Genomic DNA, 26913 nt, shown 5'->3' on the forward strand with positions numbered 1-26913 from the left:
AAGTTTCGGGGCACACGATAAGGATGAGAATGGAGAGTGTTTTAAACAGTTATGCCTACAGTAAATTCAATTAGCAATGTCAGGTGATTGATTGGGTAGGTAAGTATGGCACTCAGAGGAGAGAATAGGAGGCCATTACTACATAGATGGCATTGAAAGCCATGGAAGAGAGTATAAATAAAGAAAAGAGATCCAGAATTAAGCCCTGAAATAACAACCACCAGTGATCCTAGATGTGATTCAAAAAGATCAATGAACTATCTATAAAATAGATTTGGGGATGGTGGAGAAAGAGGGAGGGAGAGTGTTTGAGAATCCATCGCATTAGGTCAGCTAAGGTGTAATGCAGGCCTAGATTAGAATAAGTGAGAACTGATTCTTTTTCTCTTCTCATTATATACCATCTCCCATGGCATTCTCATTTCCTCTCCTAATGTCAACCATTGCTTCTGGGTTTATATTTCAGTCTTAATATTTCCACTTGCTTGCTGAACATCTCATTTGGGGAATCACACCAGTACCTCAAACCAAAAGACTCAATTCCAGCTCATTTGTTCCATTCACCTGTACTGCTGTTTTTATATTCCTACTCCCATTGATGCACCTACCAGGAAGTGAGAGGTGGATCTGTCACTGAGTCTATTCCCTCTTGTTCCTTTGTATTTTCCTTAATAAGTTGCTAAATCCCATTGATTACAATCAATCCCATTGATTGATTAGTAGGATCAGTAATATTATTTAATGTCTTAGTTTCCATTTGTAAAATGTAGTCACTTTTAAAAGTATCCACAATTGTCATAGATGCTAAGAAATGAAATTCTTTTAACCAAAGATTCAGTGTTACTATTTTTTTAAGAACTATAGTTTCTTCAAATCTTTTTCTTAAAAATTTACCTTTGGACTAAGATACAGTATGAGAAAAAGTTAAGACCGTTTGCAGAGAGATTTAGACTGGCAAAGTCATTCAACCTTAGCAGAAGAAGCAACTTTGGTTCTATTTTTATCATCACGTTTAGGAATGAATTACTGAAAGCAGAGATAGAAATAGAGATGGATAGAAAAGACCTGGGCCATCTAATTCATCTCCTTGTTAGTACAGGGAAGTTTCCTATGTCAAATGCCTTTGAGATATTGTGCAATAAAAGTCTTAGATTAACAACATTTCAATCACTTTTGTAAGGTGACTAATTATTTTTCAAGTTGCTCTCAGCATTGTTCTCTGAACTCCTTTCCATGTATCCCTGTCATGAGAGGTGTTTCCCTCTGTGCACAGAAATGGCCTAGGATCTCAAAGGGATGAACTTCAATTATTCTTCTATAGTAGTGATGAGTCTATATTAAGTTGGCCTCCCTCTTGATGATGCTTTTTGTGACCAGTGGCACACATTTGTGAAATCTTTACCCAGAACAAGCAGTGGTCCAGTTTGCTACCTTAAGGTGGTTAAAAACTAATGGGAACCTCTAGGGATCAGACATGCCCCTTGGCATCTAATGGTGCAGATTCAGTATTTTAATGGGGTTACCAATAGAATACTTTGTGTGGGATGTCCTCCTCAGTATCCCTATTGCGTTGAGGAGGGGAGGGGTGGGGGGGTAGCATTTGGAAAGATTGTTTTTAAGTTCTTTTTTAAAATTATTATTACTGTTATTTTATTGAAGTAGAGTTGATTTACCATGTTGTGGCAATCTCTGCTGTACAGCAAAGTGACTCGGTTATGCACACACAGACATTCTTTTTTTATATTCTTTTCCATTATGGTTCAGGATATTGAGTATAGTTCCCTGTGCTATACAGTAGGACCTTGTTGTTTATCCATTCTATATATAATAGCTTGCATCTACTAACCCCAAACTCCCAGTGCATCCCTCTCCCTCCCCCGCCCCCCCTTGGCAACCACAAGTCTGTTCTCTATGTCTATGAGTCTGTTTCCGTTTTGTAGATAGGTTCATTGTGCCATATTTTAGTGATATCATATGGTATTTCTCTTTCTCTTTCTGACTTCACTTAGTATGATAATCTCTAGTTGCATTAAGTTCTTTGACTATTGTTCAGTATCTCTCAGTTATCTCATATTTAGTTACTTAAGAATATTGTATGCTCTTTTGAAAGATATATTCTGTTGTTTTTTTCTAATCATTGACTCCCTCTATTCAGTTTCATGTACCTCCCCCCAACTGTTAAAAAATATTCTTAGGTCTGTAGGTATCATTTCTCCAAATTCTATGATATCTGCAAACCTCTGAGTTGGCACTCTTCTGTGTTGCCATTAATATGCCCCATACCTCCTCTTTCACTATCTATTAATAAATATGCCGAATAACACTAAATCTAGTATTTCCTTTGTGCTTTTCCATCAGCCATACCCCTCTTCCCATACTGAATGTACTCCATGTAACATTATCCTTTGTTTATACTGTTTGACGTAATTCTTAATCCAGTTGAGTCTATTCTTATTCAAGCCAATTAGTTTGGGCAAGAAGAGTTTACATGAACCAATACATAGATTGCAGTTCTTAAATGATTTCAGAAACTTCGGTTATATGAGTATAGTAATTTTAGCATTTTTAAAGTTCTTCCTCAGTATCTAGAACATTCATAATTAGCTGCTTGTGGAAAGCAACAAAATACGAACTCTAGAATGGTTTGAGATCTTACATTTCATAAGCTACCCATTTCCTTTACAGAGTCCTGATTTGCCCTTTTAAGCAGCTGCTACTTTGTAACACTCTCTCTTTTTTTCCATGGTTGAGTCTGTAAAACCAGAGACCAGGCAAAAGGCCTTGGTTGGCACTGGACACAAAGAGTAGGAGGTCATGTCTGACTTTGCTTTTACTACATGTTATAGAATTCTGGCAACTACCCAACAGCTGACCCAGACCCAGAATATATAATTAAATTATAAAGAAGTAGAAGTGTTAAGGCTATTGAGAAATGTTAACGGACGTGTTGGATTTAGTGAAGCGCGCCAAAAGAAAATAAGAGCTCCTTTGGTCCACAGTGCACATAACTCATCATTGCCCTTTCCCCTTCACCATAGGCAAGCATGCCACCGAGAAGACTTCATTCCCCGTCTCATCTGGTGTTCTAGGGAACTCTAAAGCCACAGGGATCACAACAGCTGCAATAAATAAAGCATCTATTCAATACATTTCCATGCCAAATATTATTCAGCATTCTTTTGGCCTTGGTTTGATAGAAAACAGCATGGTGAACTTACTACCTCTCCCTGTACTACAGTGAGCCCCAAGTATCTGTGAAAGATTTAACAATTCAAGCCTGCATGTAAGCAAAATCACTGTTCTCTCTATTTTAACATTATTAAGACAAAATACAGAGAACCAAAAAAAATGTAATACAGGAAGTCCGTTGTCACTATTGGAAAGGTATTGAATTAGTACTAGGCTTTTTTATTCTCCTCGGGGAAGATAATGAGAAGCATTCAGAGTATGTGTCCATGCAAATGTATGGGTCGGAGGGGGAATCTTTAAAAAAAATAAATGTTACATATGTGGCAATACGAGGAAGAATATTATTAAGGAATTTCACAGAATTTTTATGTAAAGTCTCATCATACAGTATTATGATCTCAGGGATATTTTGTGATATTTACTGAGTCTTCTGAGAATTCATTTATTCAGGTCATATTTTAAGGAGGAACTTATAAGATTCAGATCTAAAATATAATTCTATAATATGCCCAGCTGATCCCATTAAATCCAACCTGAAAAGGAGCAGTATAATGATGTGAACAATTCCCATTCTTTGAGTTGTTACACCTCACTTGAAATGCATTCCTTCTGGATTAAAACAGCAATTCCTCTTTTTTTTCTCTCTCCAGGCTGAGGTTCAACTATGCTACCTGGAAGCGCAGAGAGATGCTGTTGAGCAGATGTCCCTCAAGCTGTACAGCGAGCAGTACACCAGCAGCAGCAAGAGGAAAGAAGAGTTTGCTGATATGTCAAAAGTTCATTCAGTAGGAGGCGATGGGTAGGGGACTATTCTTTTTGTTGTTTTATTCTCACTAATCTCTACTTTTTCAATGACGTTCCACTGGTAGGTGTTAGGCAGGCATTTCATCCCTAGCTAACAAGAGAAGCGCAATAGGCGAGGCATTTACGTTCTTTTCCATTCATTTCAGAATTGAAGACTGTGGATTTTATCAGTGTGTCATCTCACCCAGAACTTCCTAACTTTGTTATTATTGTTTTCAAAACAGCCTTGTGATTTTATGAGTGTTTCTGTCACTACATTGTGCCTGTAATTTTTTTCAGTGTATTTCCCCCTCTTTAAACTTCACCATTTATTTTAAAGTCTATAGAAGCAACTTTTAAATACCAGAACCTCACTGGAAACTTGGTAGAACATAATTTTTCTGAAAAATATAGATATTTAATAATTGTTTAGGGACTATGGGCTCACCGGTTTGTCACATAAAGTCAACTGGAATAATGGACTAGCGCTTATTGTCTATGGTATGTGAAAAGACCCAGCAACTTCAGTGACCCACCAACAATTTCATTCAGCCTGAGACTAATGGACTAATGGCTGTATTTATATTGTACTAACTACCCATGCTATTGAATAGTTAAGTCATGCATTCAAATATTTCCAAATTACTTTAAAGTTATGCGAACATTGTGTGTGTGTATATATAAACATGTATGTATATATAATACATGTATAGAATTTTTTAAAAAGTATATTTAAAAAATTTTTTTCTGGCTCAATTTGAATATTTAGTAGGTGATTATTAAAGGGTAAAAGAGTGTAATGAAATTTAATTATTTCATAGTTTTAATGACTTGATAATAATTATACTCATAAAAACGGAAACAGTAACCTATTTCGCTTTTATACTTGAACTAGACAACACGGCGGAGAAACTGTTCCCCCAAGTTCTATTAGATGTTAATAGCACAGTATAAATCTATGGGGTGTAACTCTAGCCAAAATATTCCTTGAAAAGGCAGGAGGAAAGAAGTAAGTGCTTATGGTTCTGACGTGACTTAAAATCCAAATTCAAATTTGGGGAATAAATTAAGAACACAGTTTACAAATTCTGTCTTGTGATATAACCCAAGGTCTAAGAATGCAAGAAAAGAATCAGAGTCATAATTCTTTTTTAGGAAATGGGAAAGGACTTTTCAAAATTTAAAATTTACCTATCTATATAATTTGTTGCTCTATTAAGATATTTTTTATACATAGACATGTTATACATATATTTGCCTCATCTTATACGATTCAGAAGACATTTATTCACAAGAGGACAAGCATAGCAGCAAATAAGAAAGAAAAGGTTAAATCTTGGAGCATGAACAATAAGCTGTTTAGAGGCCTTAACGTGCTTTAATTTTTCTAAATGCCTAAATAGTCTCCGGTGTACCCACAACCACAAACTTTAGGTCACATTTTCATGTTTTCTAAAAGCCCTGGGGGTTGAGCGGGCACCATGTGCTTCTGACCTCAGATTCCAAGGGCCCAACCTGAGTACTTACTCTGGGCTCCACAAATCATAAATCTGCCCTGGGAATTGCTTAGTTAACAACAAGCATTGTTCTGTAAAGTGGGAGTATGTGAACTTGCCTGATATCCTTTGTTTATGCTCCTTAGGGTGCTGAAGGCTGTGCATTGTGCAGAAATTTAACAGCATGCTAAAGAAAAGGCAGCTATTTAATACTAAGGACAAAAAGCATATACTCCTTTCTATTTTCTGTTTACATACAGAAAACCATTGTTCGAGAAATGTATGTGGGTGAGGTTATCTGGGGTGTCCTGCCCCTAAGACTCTTTGCTCCCACAGTTGAATCCTTAATTCTGAAGCCTTAAGAACACAGCCTTGTAAAATTATCTGCTCCAATGATACATAAACTTCATTAACCGTTCATTTTGTTACATAGAATGAGCATTGTTTCTGATAAGCAATTGTGGGAATAGTGTGGGCTTTCTAGGGTCTTCATTCCATATGCATAGATATCCAGTCTACTAAAGAGAACATTAAGTTGGTGATACAATTTGTGTATTTTCATTTCATCCCCGTGCCTACATGCATGCGAAGAGGAGTATGTAGTTGAAAAATGTATAAGATTACTCCAGGGAAGACTCAGCTGCTAGACTGAATGGAGATCTTAAATTTCTAAGAATTTTGCATAACCAAAATATTGTTTAGAAATGAGTTTATAACCTTTCTGGCTTGACGAAAAGGTGTGCATCAAGGTGATTTAACACAGCTTATATACAACTATGAAATGTGTGTTTAGCAGTCATGAATATGTGCGGTGGGAAGATTTCCCCAAAAGTATGTGAACCTGTGCGAGCTGTAGTAACAGAGCGTGTCCCTCTGTGGGAGACTCTGGGCACTGGCTCCTGCATCACAAAGTGGGGAAGCCATGGCTTCCTGTAGGGACATACAATGCGTGAATTGGCACTTTTGATTCTGGCTGATTTAAATGAAAGCTTATAGATTGTTTTGTTTCTTTCATCCAGTAAATATCCACTGAAGGCCTACTAAGTGCATGGCATGATGTTCTGAGCAGAGTTTGTCAAGAACACTTATAATTTGTGTATTTTGTAAAGTATAACCATCTCTTTTTCTAACACCTCTTTCTATCAAGGAGTTATCTGATTTCATTTTTTTTAATGAATTTCAAAATCTTGTTTAATTCATTAAGCAGCATCCATGTCAAGACTTAGTGTCGATTAAAAACCATGTCTTTTGTTCAGCTTATAAATGATAGAACTGGGAGGCAGAAAGGCTGGGTGACTGGCTTGTCCAGGACCTCAACTCAGAGTCCTGGGTCATGATGCAGTGGACAACCCATAAAGTCACACTTTGCCCTCTCTCTGAGAATTTCATTCAGACCCTTGATAAACATTTTTCCCCCTAAAACACATGTTATGCATATTCCATACTGTATAAAATTTAAATTATGGTATCTTCCTACTATGGAAAAATGGAAGAGTCTTAAGGCAATTTCATTAAAGCCACAAGGAAGTTTGGGCAAAAACATTGCAAAGCAGGCGGTAAGTGGAAACAAAATTGACTTCATTCATTAATTTGATGAATATTATTAAATACCTCCTATATGAAGTGCAGAGATGAAATGGTCCCTGCCCTTGAGGGACTCACAGTTTGGTAGGGGGAGCCAGATCTGTAAGCAACATGTAATAAAGGATCACAAGTGCTGAGTTAGAAATCTGATTGGAACCAGAATCAGGGCTCGTGGAAGGCGAGGCTCAATGCTGACTGCGGTAGGGGGAGTTGGAGCAGGTCAGGAAAGACAGCAGAAAGAGAGGACTCTGAAGATGATTTTCAAAAGAAGCCTAGGTCAGGGGAAGAGTTTTCCAATTTAATCTGAACAAACATTTATTGAGCACTTACAGAGATAGACCGTAGTCCCTACCTTCATGAAACAGTCTAGCAAGAGAGTGCAGCATTAAGCCAGTATTTGCCGGTGCAATGAGGAAGAAGGGGAAGCAGAGGGTGCCAGGGAAGCTCAGAGCAAACAATGTGGACTCCATGAGGCAGGGTTGTGCCTGTCATGTTCACCACACTCAGCCCTGCACCCTGGAATGTGCTAGGTGCTCGGTGAATGCATTGATGCATAAATGAATAACTAAAACGGATCTGGGGGTCTGAGAGAGGGAGCAAAGGTCTGGAATCATTAGACTACCTGCTGTTCCATATGACTGGAGAGGAGGGTAGAAAGTTGGAGGGGGGTGGTGAAAACTAAGGCTTAGGAAGAAAGTGAAGTCCAGATCCTAGAGTTAATCACTGAGTTCATGGTTCTTAACCAGGATAGTGCATCAGGATTACCTATGCAGCTTTTAAGCCAAAACATGCCTGCCCGTCTCACCTCCCTAAAAATTCTGACTCAGTAGGCAGGAGTGGCCCAAGATGTATTTGATGCCCACTTCCAGTTGAGAACCATTGCCCTAGTGGTTTTCAAAGTGTGGTCTCTGGACCAACATCATTAGTGTCTCTTGGGAATTTGTTAGACATGCAAATTCTGGGTCCCACTCCGCATATACTAAATTGGAAAGTCTGGGGGCGGAGACCAGTAATGGAAAAAGTGGAGTCTGGATTGGAGGCTAAAGCCAGAAAGAGTCGATAAACCTTGGATGAGGGGAATGAGGGAGAAAAAAGAGCCACTCTGATGCTCCAGTTGCTGGCTCAAGGGGGAGAAGGAAACTAGGAGGATTTGGATTCAAATGATTTTCATGTCATTCAACACTTAATAACTCTTGAGCAGCTAGGAAGTGCAGACTCTACTAGGCACTGGGGATGTAGAGACAGTGGGACCCAAAGGGTGGCAGGGGCATGTCAGTCAGGAACGCCTGCTAGGAGAAGTGTCATGGAGGATGGCCTGGGTCAGAAGTGACAGCCAGAGTGTCTCCCACAAAGGAGACAGTGTGTACACACAGCTGGAACCAGCCAAGGATCCCAGCAAGACTAGACTGGCAATTTTCAAACAGTATTCTGTCAGCAGTCGGGAGAATAGGTTGCCATGGGCAATACTAGACAGCGATCGGTTAAGAGGATATTCCAGTCATCCACGTGAGAAATAGTTAGGGCCTGAGCTAATAAGACAGCAGGAATGGAAACTGAAAGAAGGAAGTTGAAGACAGGCCCTGGTCATTGAGTGGATGGGGGGCATTAAGGGAGGTGGAATTTAAGACAGACCTCCGTGTTTCAGGCTTTTACACTCTTGACAGATGGACATGGCATTCACTGAGGTGGGGAATGCAGGGGAGGAGCAGGGGGGCGGGGAAAAGCTGAGCGTTTGGGGCATAGTTCTTTTTATGATCTGCGTAACATCTAAGTAGAAATGCCCAGGAAGCAGGTCTGGAGCTCAGGAATGTCTTGGGCTCCACAACCATCAACAAGGACAGTATGGTAACTATGAGGTGGTAGAGGCTGAGAGAGCTAGGAGCTTACCTTGTGGTAGTCTATCCCATAAAATCTACCGCAGGTAGACATAACAGTATCTCTAAGAATGCTCGTTTTAAAAGGTATGGCTAATAGGAACATTTTTATTTCAGTTAGAGTCTTCCAGGCTCTATTATAGAAGTCTTCTAAAATAAAAACTATACCATTGAAAATTCCATGTGATATCTTGATTAGCAGGAATTGAGGACTACAGTTGACTATTATTTTCTGTCTTAAAGCTGCAGGCAACATGTCCTGATCCTAGATATTAGAATGCATTAGGTCTGCTCTGATTGCTTCCAAATGCACAATAGAATTTATTTTTAGGGATGGTCATACATTCACTCTAGTCTAATTTCTTAAAGGAGGAGAGAGAGCATACATGATTAAAAATTAAAGATTGGAATTCAAGTTGGCACTCTGCTACTTTTTAGCTGTGTGACCTTGATTGGGACACTTAACTTCCTCAGTATGCAATATCTCAGTCTGTAAAATAGTAATATTTTATTATTCCTATTATTATTATTATTATTATTATTCCTATTATTAAGTAGACTGATTATTATCCCAGTCTACTTCCCATGCTTTTTGCAGCACAGAACTACAATAATCAATAAGAAAATGTCTAAAATACCTGGAATGTAATAGATATGTGAAAAATTAGTTAATGAAATATGCATCAGAGCAACTACTGTGTTGCAGGGAGTTGTATGAGGTGCTAGGAATGGAAAAAATACATATGACTTAATCTCTACTGTCTAGTGAGGGAGAAAGACAGAGACACTCAGATACAACCTTATGAAATGATGGTCAAAATTCCAGATAGACAGTATTATGGGGATACTTAGGAGGCTTGCCTAATCCAGCCTGGCTAGAAGGGGTCAGGGAGGTTTATGGGAGGAGGGAACATCTGAGCTGTCTTAAAAGATGCATAGATACTAGCCATTAGGAAAAGGTTGGGTAGAATGAGGGTGAGGATTTCAGGTGTGTATGTAGGGGTGTGTGTGTGTGTGTGTGTGCGCGCGTGTGTGAGCGTGCACACACGCACATATTAAGGGTTACCATAAATAATAATTTGAAGCAGAAGGGCATGAAGATGTTTCCTGGCTCTGCTTCCTGGGATCAGGAGGGAATCCCAAGGGAGCTCTTAGAGTCTTCTGTTCTTGTGGTAAAGTTCTAGAAGATACTTCAGTCTCAGTCATATGCCAGGCTTCCTCTGGTTGTAGGGGAATTTGGGCAATGTCTACAGATGGATATGTAGTTAAGATTTATGCTCTGTGTGTAAGAATACAGGAGTATTCACCCTGTAAGGTTTTAGCGTAAATTTTACTTCCAAATACAAACAGTATATATAGGTTATTTACAAGCACAACAGGCTGAACTCAGTGAACTTTAATTAGACAAAAGGCTAAACGTTCAGCAGGAAAGATGAGTCCATTTTCCTTTAGGAAGAGAAGTATCCCTGGATCAGGGTGAAAACATACACAGATATATATATATACACCATATATAAAAAACACTCCCAAAGAGGAATGATATTGACAGATGAAAACAAATATATCACTATTTAAAACATTGCTTGATTAAAGATCAAATTTGACTCTAAATTAATTAAGCAATAAGATACACTGAATGACTGTAACTACCTGAGAAGCGATATAATCACCCCTGGATTTCACTGCAGCAGGGTGATCTTTCTAGTTTTCTGTTGAGCAAAAGGCCAAAAATATCTCTGTGCAGTTTGATGAACATGTATGCTCACTCATATTCTCTCTCTCTCTCTCTCTCTCTCTCTCACACACACACACACACAAAGACACACACACACACAAAATGACCATTTGGAATTTCTGCTCGATGGGTGTTTTTGGAACATTGCTACATAAAATGTTTTCTTTTTGGTACACACCAGCCATAAAATGAAGTACTATCTCTTCCATGTGCCAATGTTGAGAACACTTTTGCAGATATATCACTAGACAGCCCAAAGAGACCTTACTTCCACCCTGCATTTCTATTTTCTTCCCCTGATTCTTCCCCTGTCTTAAACTAATGAACAGCTGCTCAGTGTTCAGTTCCGGTTCTTTTTGCACCTTCTCTTGTGCTGTCGTGTTATTGAACAGTAAGATCTCAACACAGCCTGTAGTCAAAGGAGCCAAAAGTGCCTGACTACCTTCTGAAAAACTGATATTCTAGGCACTATGTGATTATTAAAATAGGTCTTTCTGGGCTGAAAAAAAAAATCTCACCAGTATAAATGTATTCATTTGGGATCATGATATTATATCCTTCTAATGTGCAAATACATTAAACTAATATTAGACCTAGACAGTCTTCCACTTCAGTAATCTAATGCCATCCATGCCAGGAGCCAACAAAGGGTAAACCAGAGAGGTAGTGGCATAATTTCTGGGGAAGTATTATTTCAAAGTTAACAAAGTTAACGGTAAAGTCAGCAATTATATATATATATATATATATGTATATATATATATATATATATATATATACATATACACACACATATCCTTTCCATCTTAATAATGTTCAAACAATTTCTGTACTGCTTTGGAGAGTTTATGGGGTCTGTTGAAGAAGGAGAGAGGTATGAGGGAACCTAAGACAAATCTAATCTACCTCATTTTAATGTGCAGAGCTTAATTCCTTTCTTTAAAATTTATTCCTTTATGCATTCCCCCATGTCTTTCACAAAGGATTTAGGTCAACTTACAAAAATATTTACAATAAAATAGAATAAATATTTGACTGAAGTAAGTTAAGCAAAAGAATATGTGTAAGAAAACAAACAAATGCATATTCTATGCATGTCCTCAAGAAGGGCAATGATTTGGCTCTAAGCTTTCCACATCCAAAGAAAAGAGTGAAATCTCATCCATCAGAAAATTCATAATGTCCTAAGATTAAAAATAATATATAAAGCTGGGGAAACACAGTTGCTTATGCCATTGAGTCCTGAGAGGAATTTCTCCTGTAGTTCTTCAAGGAGAAGATAGGCATCTGTGATACTACATCCCTATAAGAGAAAACAAATTCCCGAGGCAGTTTTTTGATGTAGGCTGCAAAAGTGATGGCAAAGCACAATTCAGTAAGAGCCGTTTTATGAGTAACCAGAACCTTGTAGTCTGAGCATAGCACTCTGTGGCCAGGGTCAGCCTTGATGGAGGAGATAGACAAAGACATTTTGGGAGAGGTCTCCATATTAAGTCTGCCACCAGGTTTTTGTTAGGGATTGGGTGGCCGAGAGTTATTTCTAGGTTATTTACCTCTTACCCTAACCCTGAGGGTAAATATTCTCTGTTGCTTGTTAAATCTTTGAAAAACAGGGAGGCCTAGGGTGGAGTAGACCTTTTACCAAAGGCTGAGCTGCCCAGCGCTCACCAGTGTGCCAGTAGCAAGTCTGGATCCAGCCCCCTCTAACACACAGACAATGACATAGGAAGTTTTATATCTTTTTTTTTTTTTTTAAACAACATCATCTCTTGCTTTGTCTTCGGACGTATGGCTTCTCCCATTTGTGTTAGAAACACTACTGATTCTAAATTCTTCAGAATGTTTTCAAGCTTTTTGGCTAGAACTTAGTGCAGTGTATTATCTGAAAATTTAGAGAAAGATTTGACTTCCTGACAGCCTAACAGAATCCTCTAAGTACCTCTAGAAATTTACATTAATATTTCTAATTTTATGGCTAATCCTGGAGGTTAGAATTTTTTTGCTTTATGGCTTTTATTTTAATAGCAAGTGTTTATGGACAGACTGTCCATGAGACCATGAGAAAGTGGGGCCAGTCATTAACAAATCTGTAGGGTTGATCTTATTTTTCTCAGACATTTTCATATGTACATGGGTATATATGAGAATTGAGAAAATTACTGCTGGAAAGAACTCCATATTCCTTTTTATTTATTAATGGCAAAGGCAGGCTGCTTTTCTCATGAGGAAGTGGCTCATGAATTTTCATTCAAAATAGTAAATTAGTGTCCACACTTTAATATGTTTAGAGTGGAAAGGGATTCTACATGCAACTGTGCATATCAGATTTCATGTCTGGAAAGCTAAATTTTATTCTTTAATGATATTATGATTGGGCTAGGTGCCACTCTTGTATCTCCCTTTTGTGCTTACATGACACATGGAATAGAGGATGATGGGAAATTCTAATCTATTATTAGTATTTTACTTCAGTAATATTCTTAAACTATTTTTTTTACAAGATTTTGTTACCATTACCTTTAGTGTCATTTTTGAAAACCAGAGGCAAACTTCCTTGAGCAAATAATGTGAACAGTGAGCACTTAGTGAATATTTGGGGAAAGAATCAATATACTAAAGAAGCTAGGAAAATTGGATCATTTAACAGAAGTTCCAACATAGACAAGCTGGTATCTCAGGAACCTATCCTGTGTTTTTGGATGTGTTGGTGTGAAATGAACCATTAAGTTTACAAAAGATGGATTCTTAAATGCTCCAAAATATGTATTACTCAGCCTTAGGTAGAAAAACTTCCAGGGCTTTTTAGTATTATTTTTTCTTCAACTGAGAGTTGCTCTATTTTGATGATTTCTTCATTTGGTTTCTGGTTTAATCAAAATTCCTTAGTGGACCAAGCTGGAACCTCATATATTCACACACACCTCCCATTGATTTCACTTGGGTGAAACTTTATCTTTTAAGCAAAGTTTAAGTTGAAATGTTGAGTTAATGATGCTCACTTTAAATACCAAAGGCTGAATGCATTTATGTATTCAAACACTTAGCTGGTTAAACGTAACTCCCACCAGGGTTTAGAGGAAGGATCATTTCTGAGACTGTGCCAGCCTCACAAATAATATATTGCTATCCAATCTGCAGAAAAATGATACTGAACAGGCTTGTTAGTATTTTATTTCTATGGTGAAAGGCCCTGGAATCTTTCTTTAACCTTAAAAAGACAGAGAAAATGGTGGACAAGATGTTGGGAAATACTTTTGGCAATTACCATAGTAGTTAGCCCAAATTTAGAAATAAACTCTAAAGAAAAAATTACACATTTATTTTTCCATAGCCTTGTCTCTCTATTAGAATTTCAGACCATGAAATAAACACATAATTCTGTATTTATCTAACAAAAGCTGACTTTGATTTAGAAGGCTTTCTCCTCATACCATCATGAAGCTTTTAAAGCTCCGAAACTGGTTATATCATACCTACAATAGGATGTCCAACTCTTTTGTTGTGAACCCTTCAGGTATATGGCAATTTAAAGGAAAAATATCCGAAAGAATAGCATTTTGGTCATGTGTTTGATTTATAACACCTTCTTAGAGTATTATACAAGTCTGCCTCGTAACATTTTCATAGAGAGTATAACATATTCATAGAGTACTGAAAAGGTATGCTTTGAGACCTTTTAACATCTAGGAGATTATATATTTGAGTGAATGAGTTGACATGAACCCAAGCACATTTACAAAGAAAATTTTATAAGGAAAATCCCCCCAAAAGAGTAGTTCCTGTACTCGTAGGCTTTATAAGATTCTGAACTACTTGCCACAATTTGTCACCTCTCTCTCCCTTTTAAAAAGAGGGCATTTGTCACCAGGATTTCAAAAAAAAGTACCTGGTTCTGAATTCAGCTGATTGAATCAGCATATTCTTCAAAGGGATGTAGAACTGTTAACTAGTTCTATGCTACCCCTGATAAATTTACTCGTCTATGATCTTTTTTGTTTTCCTGTATAGTAGCTGGCATTTTCCCTGGAAAACATCTTTTATAAAATCACTAGTATACAGCACACCTTTGCAAGTAATATAAGCATAAGAAAGTAAGCTACTTCCTTTATCCAAGGATTTTCCTAATATAATGAGCACGTTAAATTATAGTCATTTCAGAAGGTTTCAAAAAAACCAACAAAGAAATTCTAGTAATTTATTTCTGATTTGCTACAAAGTTATGTATTTGATTTCACTAAATTTGGAAAACTGTCAGGTTTTTTTCTAAGCTGTGAATTAACACATGGCAAAGAATCTGAAATCAGGTACAAATGCTTAAAAAATGTTTTTGTCTTCAGTATTAGGACCTTATGAGAATTTGTTGTTTAGAAAACACTAGCGCCAGTTCTACACTTAATGAAACAAACTATAGAACCAAAGCATTTACCATATTTAACAAACTCAAGCCTAAATATTCTCAGCTAGGATGAAAACAGACTAGACTGGAGGAAGTGTATCTGTGTTAGGTTCATTCACCACTCGCTGGTCTCCAGTGTAGACCATCCAAGAACGAGCCTGAGGTACATTTAACTAGAAGAAATGGCTTTTGTTCTAAGTCCTTTGATAGGGAGAATAATAGGAGGGAACAGCTCAATGGATATAAAGACATGTTAAAGAGCTAGTAAAAAAATTCCATGATTGTGAACATTTTATCATCCCATATGCAGTTTTCATCTATTTAAAATCTACTCATAAATCTCCTTTAATTTTTAATATAGAAGCAGGATGTGAAGGGAATGGGAAGGCAACTCACATTAATTGAGAATATACTGCAAATAATCATTTCAAATAAGCAAATGTACCATTGTATACTGAAGGCAAAATCTCACCTTCAGAATGAATGAAGAAGTCTGTCTATATTGCACTGGTTTGTATTGGCATTTGGGGATGAGATATTATCTCTATCACATACTGCTCTTCTGAAGTCATTCTGGTCCTACTAAAAGTTTTTGGTTTCATTATCTACATTCATTCATCATCATTTACCAGGTACTATCCTGGGCATTAGGGGTACAAAGATAAATTCATACCTTGCCCTTGAATTGTTTAGTCATAATCAAAGTTTCTTTTTAAATCATACACGTATAGAAAAGAAAGCAGGCTTCCTTATTATCTCTTACTGATTGATAATTTATGAGACTTCCTAAATACATACTTCCCTGGTACAACAAGGGAAAAAAACCTGGTTTTAAGATCAGAGTTCAGGCTCTTACACAAAATGCTTGTATCCTCTCCTAACAAATTAACCTTCTCTTTAGGGAACAACCTCTTGGGATAAATGCTGTTTTTCAGATTTCCTATTCCTCTCCCTTCTCTTGTGCAAGATGACATCTGAGCATATAGCGGGCTTACATGACCTTGTGATTCTGGGGTACAGTGAGGCTCCCTGGCTTAATGTGGCCCCTGGGTGCAAGCTGGCTGGGTTCAGTGAAATGGGTCTTGCCCCTGACATTATGAGGTTGCTCCCGACAGAGGGCTGTGGCCGTGTTGTTATCTCTTGGCTTGGTCAGGAGGTATTTCCTGCTGACTAAACCTCATCTCAGCCTTCACTGGCGCAGCCAACTCCCTGAGGTCTGGCTTCAGAGGCCACCCTGGCTCTCCTTGGTGTGTGTGTGGGGGGGTGGTCATTGTGTCTCTGTTGCCATGGCAACACCTCTGTCAAGTTCACCAGCTGAACTCCAAGAAACATCATGGAAGGATGAGAGAACAGGGTAGCAAAGGGAGTCCTGACCACAGCTCTCTGACTACAACATCCCCACTTCAGGTTATTGTGAGGACATTGTTTAAGGCAATCTCCCAGACTTCCTAGCAGGAAACAGAGCTGACATCCTGGTGCTTTTGGCTTTCCCTTTAGGTCTTAGGCCAAGAGAGAGGCGGACACACATTTGAGCACCTGCTCCTCTTACCTTTATTTTGCTCTTATTCTCCAAATCCACTGAGATGGAAGGGGTGAGCTTTTTCCTTCCTTTACCCTTTGCTTTTATTATTCCCCTAGATATTCTCTCCTGTATGCAAGTATTAGGATCATACTCTCCTAATTCGGGGGATGGCATTCCACCTTTCCCCTGTCTTTATGGTCAAAATGTGGGAGGGTGCAAGGAGAGAAAAACAATGAACATAATTCAGGAGGTATTTCTAAATGACTGTGCCCGTCGTGTGAGCAAATGCTTATTAGTCATTACTTATTAGTCACTCACAGAATGACTAAAGAAAGCCTGATGGTTTATTTATCCCTGCTGCAGTGGTTTTGGCTTGTTTGTTAGTATTTTGAAATGGGATACTATTTCAGATTTCACACGTATACTGTAAGTCCTTGCTACTCCAAGTGAGACCCAGGACCAGCAGCGTTGCTAGTTGCCAACACTCATTAGAAACACAGAATCTCAGCCCCACCCTAGAAGTACTGAGTCAGTATCTGCATTTCAGCAAGCTCTTCAGCTATGCCATATGCACATTAGAGTTTGAAAAGCACTGCTCTAGACCACCTTAGCCTTACTGAAGGTTTTGGCTACATCACCTATACCCATCATTGGCATTCAGTAAACATTTATGAATTAATTCTGTGTGTTAGCCAATGATAATCCTTGTCCTGGGCACTTATGGTTCTAATCAAGAAGCTTTATAATTATGGTAAAGTAATTAAAATAAACTAGACAATTCTAGATCTAGTCTCCTTCATCACCAGACACACCTTAATTTTTTTGACAAATCTGTTAAGATTAAATTGTAAGTTATGAAAAGTGGATGTTCATTTTCTTGGAAAGCAGTCATTTCATGTATAGAGACAGGAACAAAGTGGTAATAAAATGCTCACTTGATAAATTCAGATTCATACCTGAGGCTGCTGCTTCATTAGTACTGTTAGGGTTTTGCTCAGTTAGAGTTTGACAAGACTCTAGGATTTCTTTTAGGGGGATGATTTTGGGGAGAAGGACACAGTCATAGTTTTTCATTCTGCGCTTTCGTTTTCTGATCACAGTGTTTTAGAAGAATCTGAGCTTTACTTATTCACCAAGCTTTCAAGAGAGAATCACATTAATCCTTTTAAGCTCCTTATTCTAATGATTTATTTTGTTGAAAACCATAGTGATCCGCCTTTGAATTTTAATGATTGCTGGCTATTCAGAGATTCATTGTTTTGACTTCCTGTCCTTACCTTTGTTTCCTACATGTCTGTGGGGAACACCTGTCTCATACTGGATCTGCCCCTGGTTCTCACTGGCTTACCAGAGTCACTCAAGCCTATCCCTGAGTGTTAAGCTGAAATGCTGGCTACTCATCCATGACAGTATATGTAGGATATATGTTTGCAGAGATAGGCAGATAGACAGCAGAGGGACAGATAAATGATTGAGTCATTTCCCAGTGAAAATAATATTTTGGATATGATAGTATATTGTGATCATTTTAGAGAAATTAGTTGAATTAGTATTCTTAATCATGAATGTATTGGGATGCAATATCTGTGGAAAATCTAGTCATAGAGAAAGGGGTTTGAATGTTGAGAGTGCTGTTTTCACCCCAAGTTCTTGACTGTGTAAACTTCACAAGGCACTGACCCTCCATTTCTCAGTCTGTTAAATATGGCAATGCTCTTTTTCAAGGACATAGTAGTAATCATTTTGTTCAAATGCTGCAAATCCTCAGAAAGGGTGAACAAATGGAAATAGCCATGATATGTCTCAGGTATGAGCATCAGAATCACATGTTACGTTTTCAAAATCTAAGAAATGGCTATGTCACAAGCTTGAGTTCCTATTTTGCCCACTGTTTAACCACACAGAGAATTTTTCCTTCTCTTTTTACAGGTATCACCTAGGAACATCATAGGTTTTCAGGAATATATTATTCTAATATGAGATTTTAACAACTACACTGTATTTATGCATAATACATTCTGTGCCTTATCTTCAGGCTTCTGGACTTTGATTCAGAATATCAGGAGCTCTGGGATTGGCTGATTGACATGGAGTCCCTCGTGATGGACAGTCACGACCTGATGATGTCAGAGGAACAGCAGCAGCATCTTTACAAGGTTAGAGCTACCCTTCCTGTCTTTACCTTTGCTGCGGAAGATCTGATTAGCCTGACAAGTCTTTCTCTCAGGATATCTTTTGCGTTCATTGTATGTATCATGGTGTCTATTAGAATTCCCTTCCCTGTCCCCAAACTCATTTCCATCCCCTGCGTGCTGACAGGCTGCATGGACATCATAATTGCAAGAAAGTTCCCTTTATCACATTCTATTTGGTGTAATTCTATAGAAGGAAAAAGATTTATCTTCAAGATGAATAGCAATAAATGAAACCGCATTAATAAGTAGACTGAAACAAAATGAAGGATAAATGGATTGGTAACATTTCACAAAATGTGTTTTGATTGGAGCACTCAGGTGGATTCTATCCACCCCCTCAGATCTTTCCAGAGATAAAAGAAATTTGCCTTCTGTTTGGCTTGCTGCTTCCGGGGTACAGGTCTTGTCCAATTTAATGTTTATTGGTGTTACGTAGCGCAGACGTTGTCAAATTAAGTCAATACGTTTGCATGTGATTGAAGAAAACTGGCTTTGTACTCACATATTGATTGTAGGCAATCCATCTAATAACTATCTATATTGTTTTCCATGTCTGTTAATTCACCCCTAGCCTAATGTGTTTTACCAATTCTACTTAAATAGTCTTAGAAGTTCTTACAAAACAACCATGTGATTTTGACTGAAAAAATGGTTGTAAGATTCAGTGTCTGAAAAAGCAGTTGGGGAGGGTAGAGGGACTTTCCACTGAAATATCAGACTGCAGTAAATCTTCCTCATTTAGGCAATTTTTATTGGAGTAATTCTGACAGTTGTCATCCTTGAATTGCTTTGAGCATATGGCATATTTCAAAGAGCAGATTGTGAATCATAAAAAATAAAATTAATAACTAACCACAGAATCAGCAACAGTATAATGACAAGAAACAACTACCCTCTAGCTTTTTAAAATTTCTTGTAGAATAAGAAGTACATTCAAGGTCAAATAAAAGTTGTCTTCTTTCTTCTCCAGTTTTTATCATTTTTAAGTTACCTTTCCTTAATACATTATTTTAAATTTTACCTCCTCTAAAGAGAGATATTTATTTTCAAGGGTCTGGTAGACTTTAATTAGTGTCCCTCGGGGATCATCTTAGTTAAGAGAAGATATAAGCTCCTTAGGGACTCAGCAAATGGTGATATTTTACTCCCTAAAGAATTCTGTCCAACATTAATCAAGTTTGTTGACTACTAGCTGTTTCCTATATGGATAGCTGTCCACATTACCCACAAAGCTACCATCTTCTGGCATCACATATTGTTAGAATAACAATTTCAACCTAATGTAACCAAAGCCAGGTGATTTCTCATTTCATGCCGGGATCAAGAATTATGTGTGAAAAGTGCCTATAAATCTATATTAATTTAATGGTACAAAAATATTTGTTTCATTCCTAAGACTTAAGCATTAGAAGTCCAGCCAAAAAAGAAAAAAAAAATACAAAAGTTATCTAATCATAAGCCATTATCTCAGATTTTATTTCACCCATGATGCCAAATAACATTTCTTTTCTTCTTGATGCATTTTGTATTTTGCACATAAACCACTATTTTTTTTAGCAACAGTGCTATTCTTTGTCAAAATCACATTCATATAATTTACATCACAATTAATAGGAAAACATTGAACAAAAAGTGCAGTCTTCTTTTACTTGTGGTTTCCTTGTAAGGGCTCTGCCTGAGAATTCCCATTCTGGCATATTGAAGGCCATTATTCCACCCACTTAGTACTTCTGGATTATAGTATTTTTCCAAACATTTTTATACTAGGGCTCTTCATTTGTGACTAATGTCCTCTGTTTCTTCTTTCAGATGCTCAGCATATCTAAGCTCACTAGACTAGCACTGATTTTGCATTAGGCTTGTAAACAAATTAAAGATTATGTTAGAAACCAAGGACAGTGCTATAGGTTTGTAGAGTGTCACTCTTTATATAAGATCCCAAATTATTCCAGAGGTTTAGAAACCTCCAAAGCAATCCTGAGGATATTGATGAAGGAGTCATTTAGAGCTTGGGGTGGCTCCTGAATTAGAAAAACTGAGGGAAGAAAATTAATTTCAGGTCTTTGCCAAGAATCCCCAGGGATTCTTAGGTTAGGTCAACATTTTCAGTGTCCCATTTCTCTGTTCTAATCTGCTTTTCTAGGAATCAACAAAACTAATGCCTTGGGGGAGGGAGGTTTGGAGCCGGTTGATCACAGAGACCCCTAAAGGACTAAAGCTTTTCAGTTGGTCCCCGGCCTTTCTAGGCTTTCGATACCATTTGAGTCTACCTTAGTCATCTTTAATCTTAAAATCTGTTGGCCCTAAAAATTACCAATGCTTCATCAGCATTTTTCACCAAGGGCGCCATTGACATTTGGGACAAAACAATTTTTTATTAGTTTGTGCAACCGTTCCTTCCACTACAGGACATTTGTTATTCATGTTTCTCTAGTCATTGTGACAACTCAGTTGGACACCCAACTCATTTCACAGCATTTTCAATCTATCTCAACTTATCTACATCATCTTCATTTCTTAAAACGCTTGTATAACAGCAAGAAAAATGCTTTGCCCTTGTATTCTTTGTTATTAAGCAAAGCACCTTACGTGGTTGATATTGAACTAATAGTCGTTGAGTTAAAACAATTAAGGATGGGATTGAAGCTCATGATCCCTGCTATTAATGTAAAGAATGAGGGTGAAAAACTTTTAAGAGAGACCTTCAACTGAGGGATGGTAAAATTCCAGGAACTGTAGATCAGGACAGAATCATTATTCCTGTTATCATAGAATCTGAAACTTTTGTTCTCCTCTCCCTAGGGTGGGGCTCTCTCTGTTTCATCATTCAGCTGATTTCCTGGCATGGATAGGCATGCCCAGACCCCAATTCTGCATTACTCAGTCCTAGGTTGATGTCTGAAAATCACCTTTGGAAATGTTAGGTTAGAGAAAAGTAGTAAGATGGTCGTCAGTGAGTGTGAAGATTTTTTAGCATTTTCAACGTTAGACACTACCTTTCCTGACTTTACCTGTTTATTTTATATTCTTGTCTCTGCTAGAAAATCATGTGACCTTAACTCCTATATATGGAACTTCTGATAAAGACCCCAGACTATTCATTCAGCAGACCTCCTGAGTGGAGCACCTGTTATGATATCTTGGTTACCCCAAACCAGCCAAATATTCAAGAAACTTTTAAAGGAAGAGAATTAGGTTTAACAGGCAAAGAATACATAGATACAACCTCACATAATTTAGAACCTTAATATTACAATGGGCTGTAAAGTGGATTATCTGTTTAAAACATTTCTTGTTATTTTCAGATTGTTAGAAATTTAAGATCATTTTCTTTCTGATTAGTTTTAAACTGCAGGGCCATTAGAACAACCTGATTCTTATTAAAAAGTAACCACTCCCTTAAATATGTTTTCTTCTTTGTTTGGAGACAGTGAGACATACTGCCAATGTCTTTCCTTCCCCCTTCTCGGTCTGGCTCAGCCTCAGAATGGGGACCTTCTGAAGCTATTTTCTAATAAACATTGGCAGTATCATCAGCTTAGAAAACACAAATGTAGTCTTTTCTCGTTTTTTTCTTCCTCAATCTGAGAGTCAGCTCCAAGGAGAATTTACTCCCACTCTCTCATTTTCTTTCTCTTCATTCCTGCTACCTTCCTAAGTAGGACAATTTAATTTGTCAAAAGTAACACCATGATTTTGAAAGTTCAGCTCCTGTTTGGACTAGCGTTACGAAGCCAGAATTCATAATCACAGGGAGCTGTCTGCATGTGCATTAACTATTAATGGAGAAATATTTAAAACCCACTTGCAAAGGAGAAGCTTCATATTTTCATATCTGCAGATCAAAGGTGGCATTATTCTTGGGTTCAGGGAAGCTCAAGACACCTCCTCCCCCATCCTATATACTTTATAGACTGAGTGACCTGGAAGCATCTCCATGATGGGAGAGCTGGAGGCCAGGCAGCGGCTGTTGCTGCCGCCTCGCCCTCTGCAGCGGGCGCAGCTGGTTCTGGAGTGCCGTGAGGCTGTGCCCTGTCAGGGGCTTCTTTCCTTGCCACAGGGCACTGCTGTTCTCTGCCACCTGCAGAGCACAGGTGACAGAGCCCCTAGCTGTCTGGATTGGTGTGGGGTTTCAAGGGTTAATTTCAAGGGCCAAATTCAGAAGTTGTAGGCTGGTGATTATTGTTATAATTAAACAAGAGCTGTTTTCAGGTAGTGTGAAGCTCACTAAAACACCACATTTATAGATTTGTTCCTCGAGTGAATGGCTTAGCTGCTCCTCATCAATAAAATATTAGATTATATTACTTCTCAGGGGTTAAAAATAACCCTTCCAGCTTAAAAAAAAATAACAATATTAACACTCACTTCAACCAAGACCTGTATACTTTCAGGGAATTTACACTGAAGATGCTATACTTAATTTAGAGGGTTGGTTACTCATGTTTTCTGCTTTTATGGGAAAAATGCAAGTGTCCTCTATCTTTCTCCATTGGCATATCTGTAAAAATATATCCTGTGTGAAAAAGGAAAAGAACCATTCATTCTATATAATACAATGCTCACTAAACATATTAATTGCATTTTTATTTTGTTATTGGTTTGAGGTTGTAAGAACTCATAAGAATTCACAGGGGAATAATAAAAATATTTTTAATATATAAGTACAAATCAGAACTGGGAAAATATATGTAAGCTGGATTCTATTTCTGTGAGAAGAGCTAATATGTAGGCACATAGACTATAAGGTCCTACACAATTACTAAAGATGATCCTAAAAGTTTATTCTGGATTTCCTGGTAGTGAAAGCAAAGAGGGAAATGTGGTCAAATGCTAAATTTACATTTTCCACGAGAAAAAACATTATACTTCCTTTGGAGAAATTGTTTATTTTGATGCTTAGAAATGAAGATATTTTCTTTTAGGATTTTTTTATATAAGGGGTTAGAATGGTATAGTAGAGAAATGCCTAACCACAATATTTCTTACAAGTAGCTTTCTGAACTTAATATTTCTGGCAAATGAGTTAGTTATTTTTTCTCTGACTCTATTGCCGGGTAATGTTTAGAGATTTTGAGCACAGCTCTCGCCCATAGGTGGCTCCTTTCAATGATAGTGTGACCAGATGGAATTAATGAAAGGACATCGTTATTATATATTGGAAAAGAAGAGGTTATTAGTAAAATGAGAAAGAAACATAAACATTGAAGAGATGGAAAAGCAGTTGAAATTAGTTAATTCAAAGTTAACCAAAGGAAAAAAGAATAAAGGAGTAAATTAAAATCATGGGTAGATGAATGAATAAATAAGAAAATGCTAAAAAATCAAATACAAACAAATTTTTAAAACCAAAACATTGAAAGAAGAATTGTTTCAGGAAAAAAAGCCAGATACAAGAAAGGGCTAAATTTTAAAGGAGAAAATGTTACTTTAGAGAATTTGGGTGTGTATTATAAGACAAGCATTATGACTTTTAAAAGAAACGTGTATGGAATGGGATAAGAAATTCTGGGGAATAAGAAATACAGTGTAAAAGAAGAAAAATGGGACATAGTTGACTTGTTATTTTGTAACTATTGATGCCAAAATGATGCCAAATGATGCCATAGCTATGAACCAATCATAGAAAACAGATTAATCATGCTATTCCTATATTTTATAAATTCAACCCTCTACAATAGTTCTCTTTCATTTTGTTCTGGACTACATTGATCTAAATAATTTCAGATGTGGCTTGATACCTTTATGACTGAACTTGAGCTCTTAAAAATGTAATGGTAGGCTGGTTCATAGTCCAGGTCATAGTAGCTAGGATTAAAATAGAAGAAAATCCATGAACTTTTAAAAAAAATTTACAAGAATAGAAGTACATGTCAAAAAATTAAATTCTGTTAATTAAGCCTTATATTGGAATTTCAGTACCAAAATTTTCTACCTTGATTGTTCAAAATGAAGCAAATTACTAGTTATTGAAGCAGTCAAGGTAAAAATGTACCAGATGTATCAGGCACAAGAACCTAATGATAATTTTTTACCTCTTTCCCAGTAGATTATTTGTAGAGCTTAACTGTATGTTAGATTAAAACTGCATTAAGATAAGAAGAATATGCTTAAAATCATTATAATGTTTCAAAAAACATTATCTAATCTTTTTTAAAGTGATCAGAATGGAAAAACCTAGGCCACCTCCACTGCTATCTAGAAGTGAATTTGTTGTTCCATTTTTATTAAAGTTCAAAAAGTCCTTAGATTAACTGTCATATTAATTTGAGCTTTGATTCATCAGTGTTTGCTTTGAATACTTGAATATATGTATATGTTTTTTTTTCTTTCCTTTTTTTTTTTTTTTTGAGAAAGGGCAAAACTTATCCTGAAAATGTTTAGAAGAAAAAGTAGATGGATGTGGTTTCTGAACAATATATGAAACACTATGTATGCTGGAGCTTATAATACCTATTTTCATTGCTTTTTTAAAAGGAAAAAAAAAAAGAAGGATGTTAAGAGAATAGTATGCCAAGAAATAGCTGGCTCTGTGTGCAGAGGGGCAGGGAAGGGAAGCCCCGCCAGCAGTTTTTGTCTCTGGCGGGTGAGCCACTGTCCGGAAGGTGCGTTGGCTCTCTGGGCAGCCTCTGCTGTATCGTGCTGCTCCGTCTCCCTGGCCTGGCCTGCTCTGGCCTAGAGTGGATCAAACAAGCCGTGGGGAAAGTTCCCCTCATTTGCATCACTTCTAGACAGCCCTGTCTTACTCTTTGCTGACAGGAAATCACTGTCTTTGTCACCTTTTCTCAGGGCCCTCCTTTTGGCAGAGATGGGCCATGTGACCACGCTTAATCACAACAACAGGGCTGGCTCAGGACTCAATGACATGTTTTCCTCAGCACTTCAGTAAATGGGGTAGAGGAGTCAGTAGGAAATGACTACATTAATTTTAGAGTGAAAAGATAATTAACCCTTGAAGGACTAATGCTACAACCTATGGAATTATTATTCAAATTGAAGTTAATTCATCAAAAACTTGTGAAAACTATCTTCCCTAATGCAACTGTTTAAAAAAATAAACCTTGAATAGTAAGATTTGGGCATGTTGGAGGGAGAGTGGGAAGAAGGCGGGGGAGAGCGGGGCTTTGGGTGGAGAGTGGAGAGAGAAGTGGGGGATAAAGGGAGAGGGAAATCATAGCAGGCATTAGCTATGTTTGAAAAAGCAACTTAAATGGGCTAAAACTTCAACATTTGGGACTGAAGGCTGGAGCATGTAAAACGCTTACTTAGATGATATGAATAGGACACTGGCAAACAAAAGCAGCAGTGTGCTCCTAGAAAACTGTGCTTAAAGGAGTTTCCTTGGCAACAGAAATGCAGTTCCAAAAGTAGACAGAACTTTCCTCAGAAAACATACTATTAATAACAACCTTCCGGAACAACTTGGAACAATTTGACAACTTGGCAATAATAATGCCAAGTGTTCTGCAAATTAATCTAACACATAACTGTTATGTTTCCCTTGCCCATAATTTTGCTGGACTCTACCTAGAACTCATTGCTTTTCAGTGGCACAAGTGTGAAAATTATTTCTAAATGTTGTCATGGAAAAAAGAAAACCAAAAGAAGTGCTAGTGGCCAACAGTGGCCAGTGATTGTGTTCAGCCTTTTGGAACCTACCAGAGAACTTGGTTTAATGAGATGAGTTTATTCCAATTAAAGCTATTACACTTAATATCTCATTCCAACAAAGATACTTTCACAAACAAAACTTGGTAAAGGGTTAACAGCCTGAGATTTGCTGTGATGTGAAGCACATCTTGAGGCCATTGGTTATATAAATGTAACACTTCACTAGATACATGCTGGGTGTTATTTTTAAAAGCATCATCATTTCTTGTCAGCCCAGAGAATAAACTAATCTCAGATCTACTTGGCCAATGGGAATCATTTGAATTCTCCTGAAGGCTATACATTTGCCAGCCAAGAAAGGAAGAATGTTCCCCTATTCTAACCTTTCTTGAATCCTTGGATCTAAAGGTTAAAAGTAATCAATATCTCATTGTGCTACTTGGTTTCACGGTAATAAGTAATAACCATCATGTTAAAATCCAAATGACTACAGATGGCACTTAAATGAGTTGACCTGTTTGGGAGATT

General features: G+C 37.5%; 1 protein-coding gene across 9 annotated transcripts in view; it reads left to right on the forward strand.

Moving 5' to 3' along the window:
• Positions 1-26913, forward strand: part of AKAP6 (A-kinase anchoring protein 6) — a 570108-nt gene that overhangs the window by 428173 nt on the left and 115022 nt on the right. For all 9 annotated transcript variants that reach the window (XM_061180772.1, XM_061180767.1, XM_061180765.1 and 6 more), the window contains 2 exons: positions 3840-3988; positions 18615-18735. In XM_061180772.1, coding sequence (XP_061036755.1) covers positions 3840-3988; positions 18615-18735 — 270 coding nt within the window. The remainder of the gene's footprint in view (positions 1-3839; positions 3989-18614; positions 18736-26913) is intronic.

The sequence above is a fragment of the Eubalaena glacialis genome, chromosome 2, assembly GCF_028564815.1.
Source record: "Eubalaena glacialis isolate mEubGla1 chromosome 2, mEubGla1.1.hap2.+ XY, whole genome shotgun sequence".
NCBI classification, from domain to species: domain Eukaryota; kingdom Metazoa; phylum Chordata; class Mammalia; order Artiodactyla; family Balaenidae; genus Eubalaena; species Eubalaena glacialis.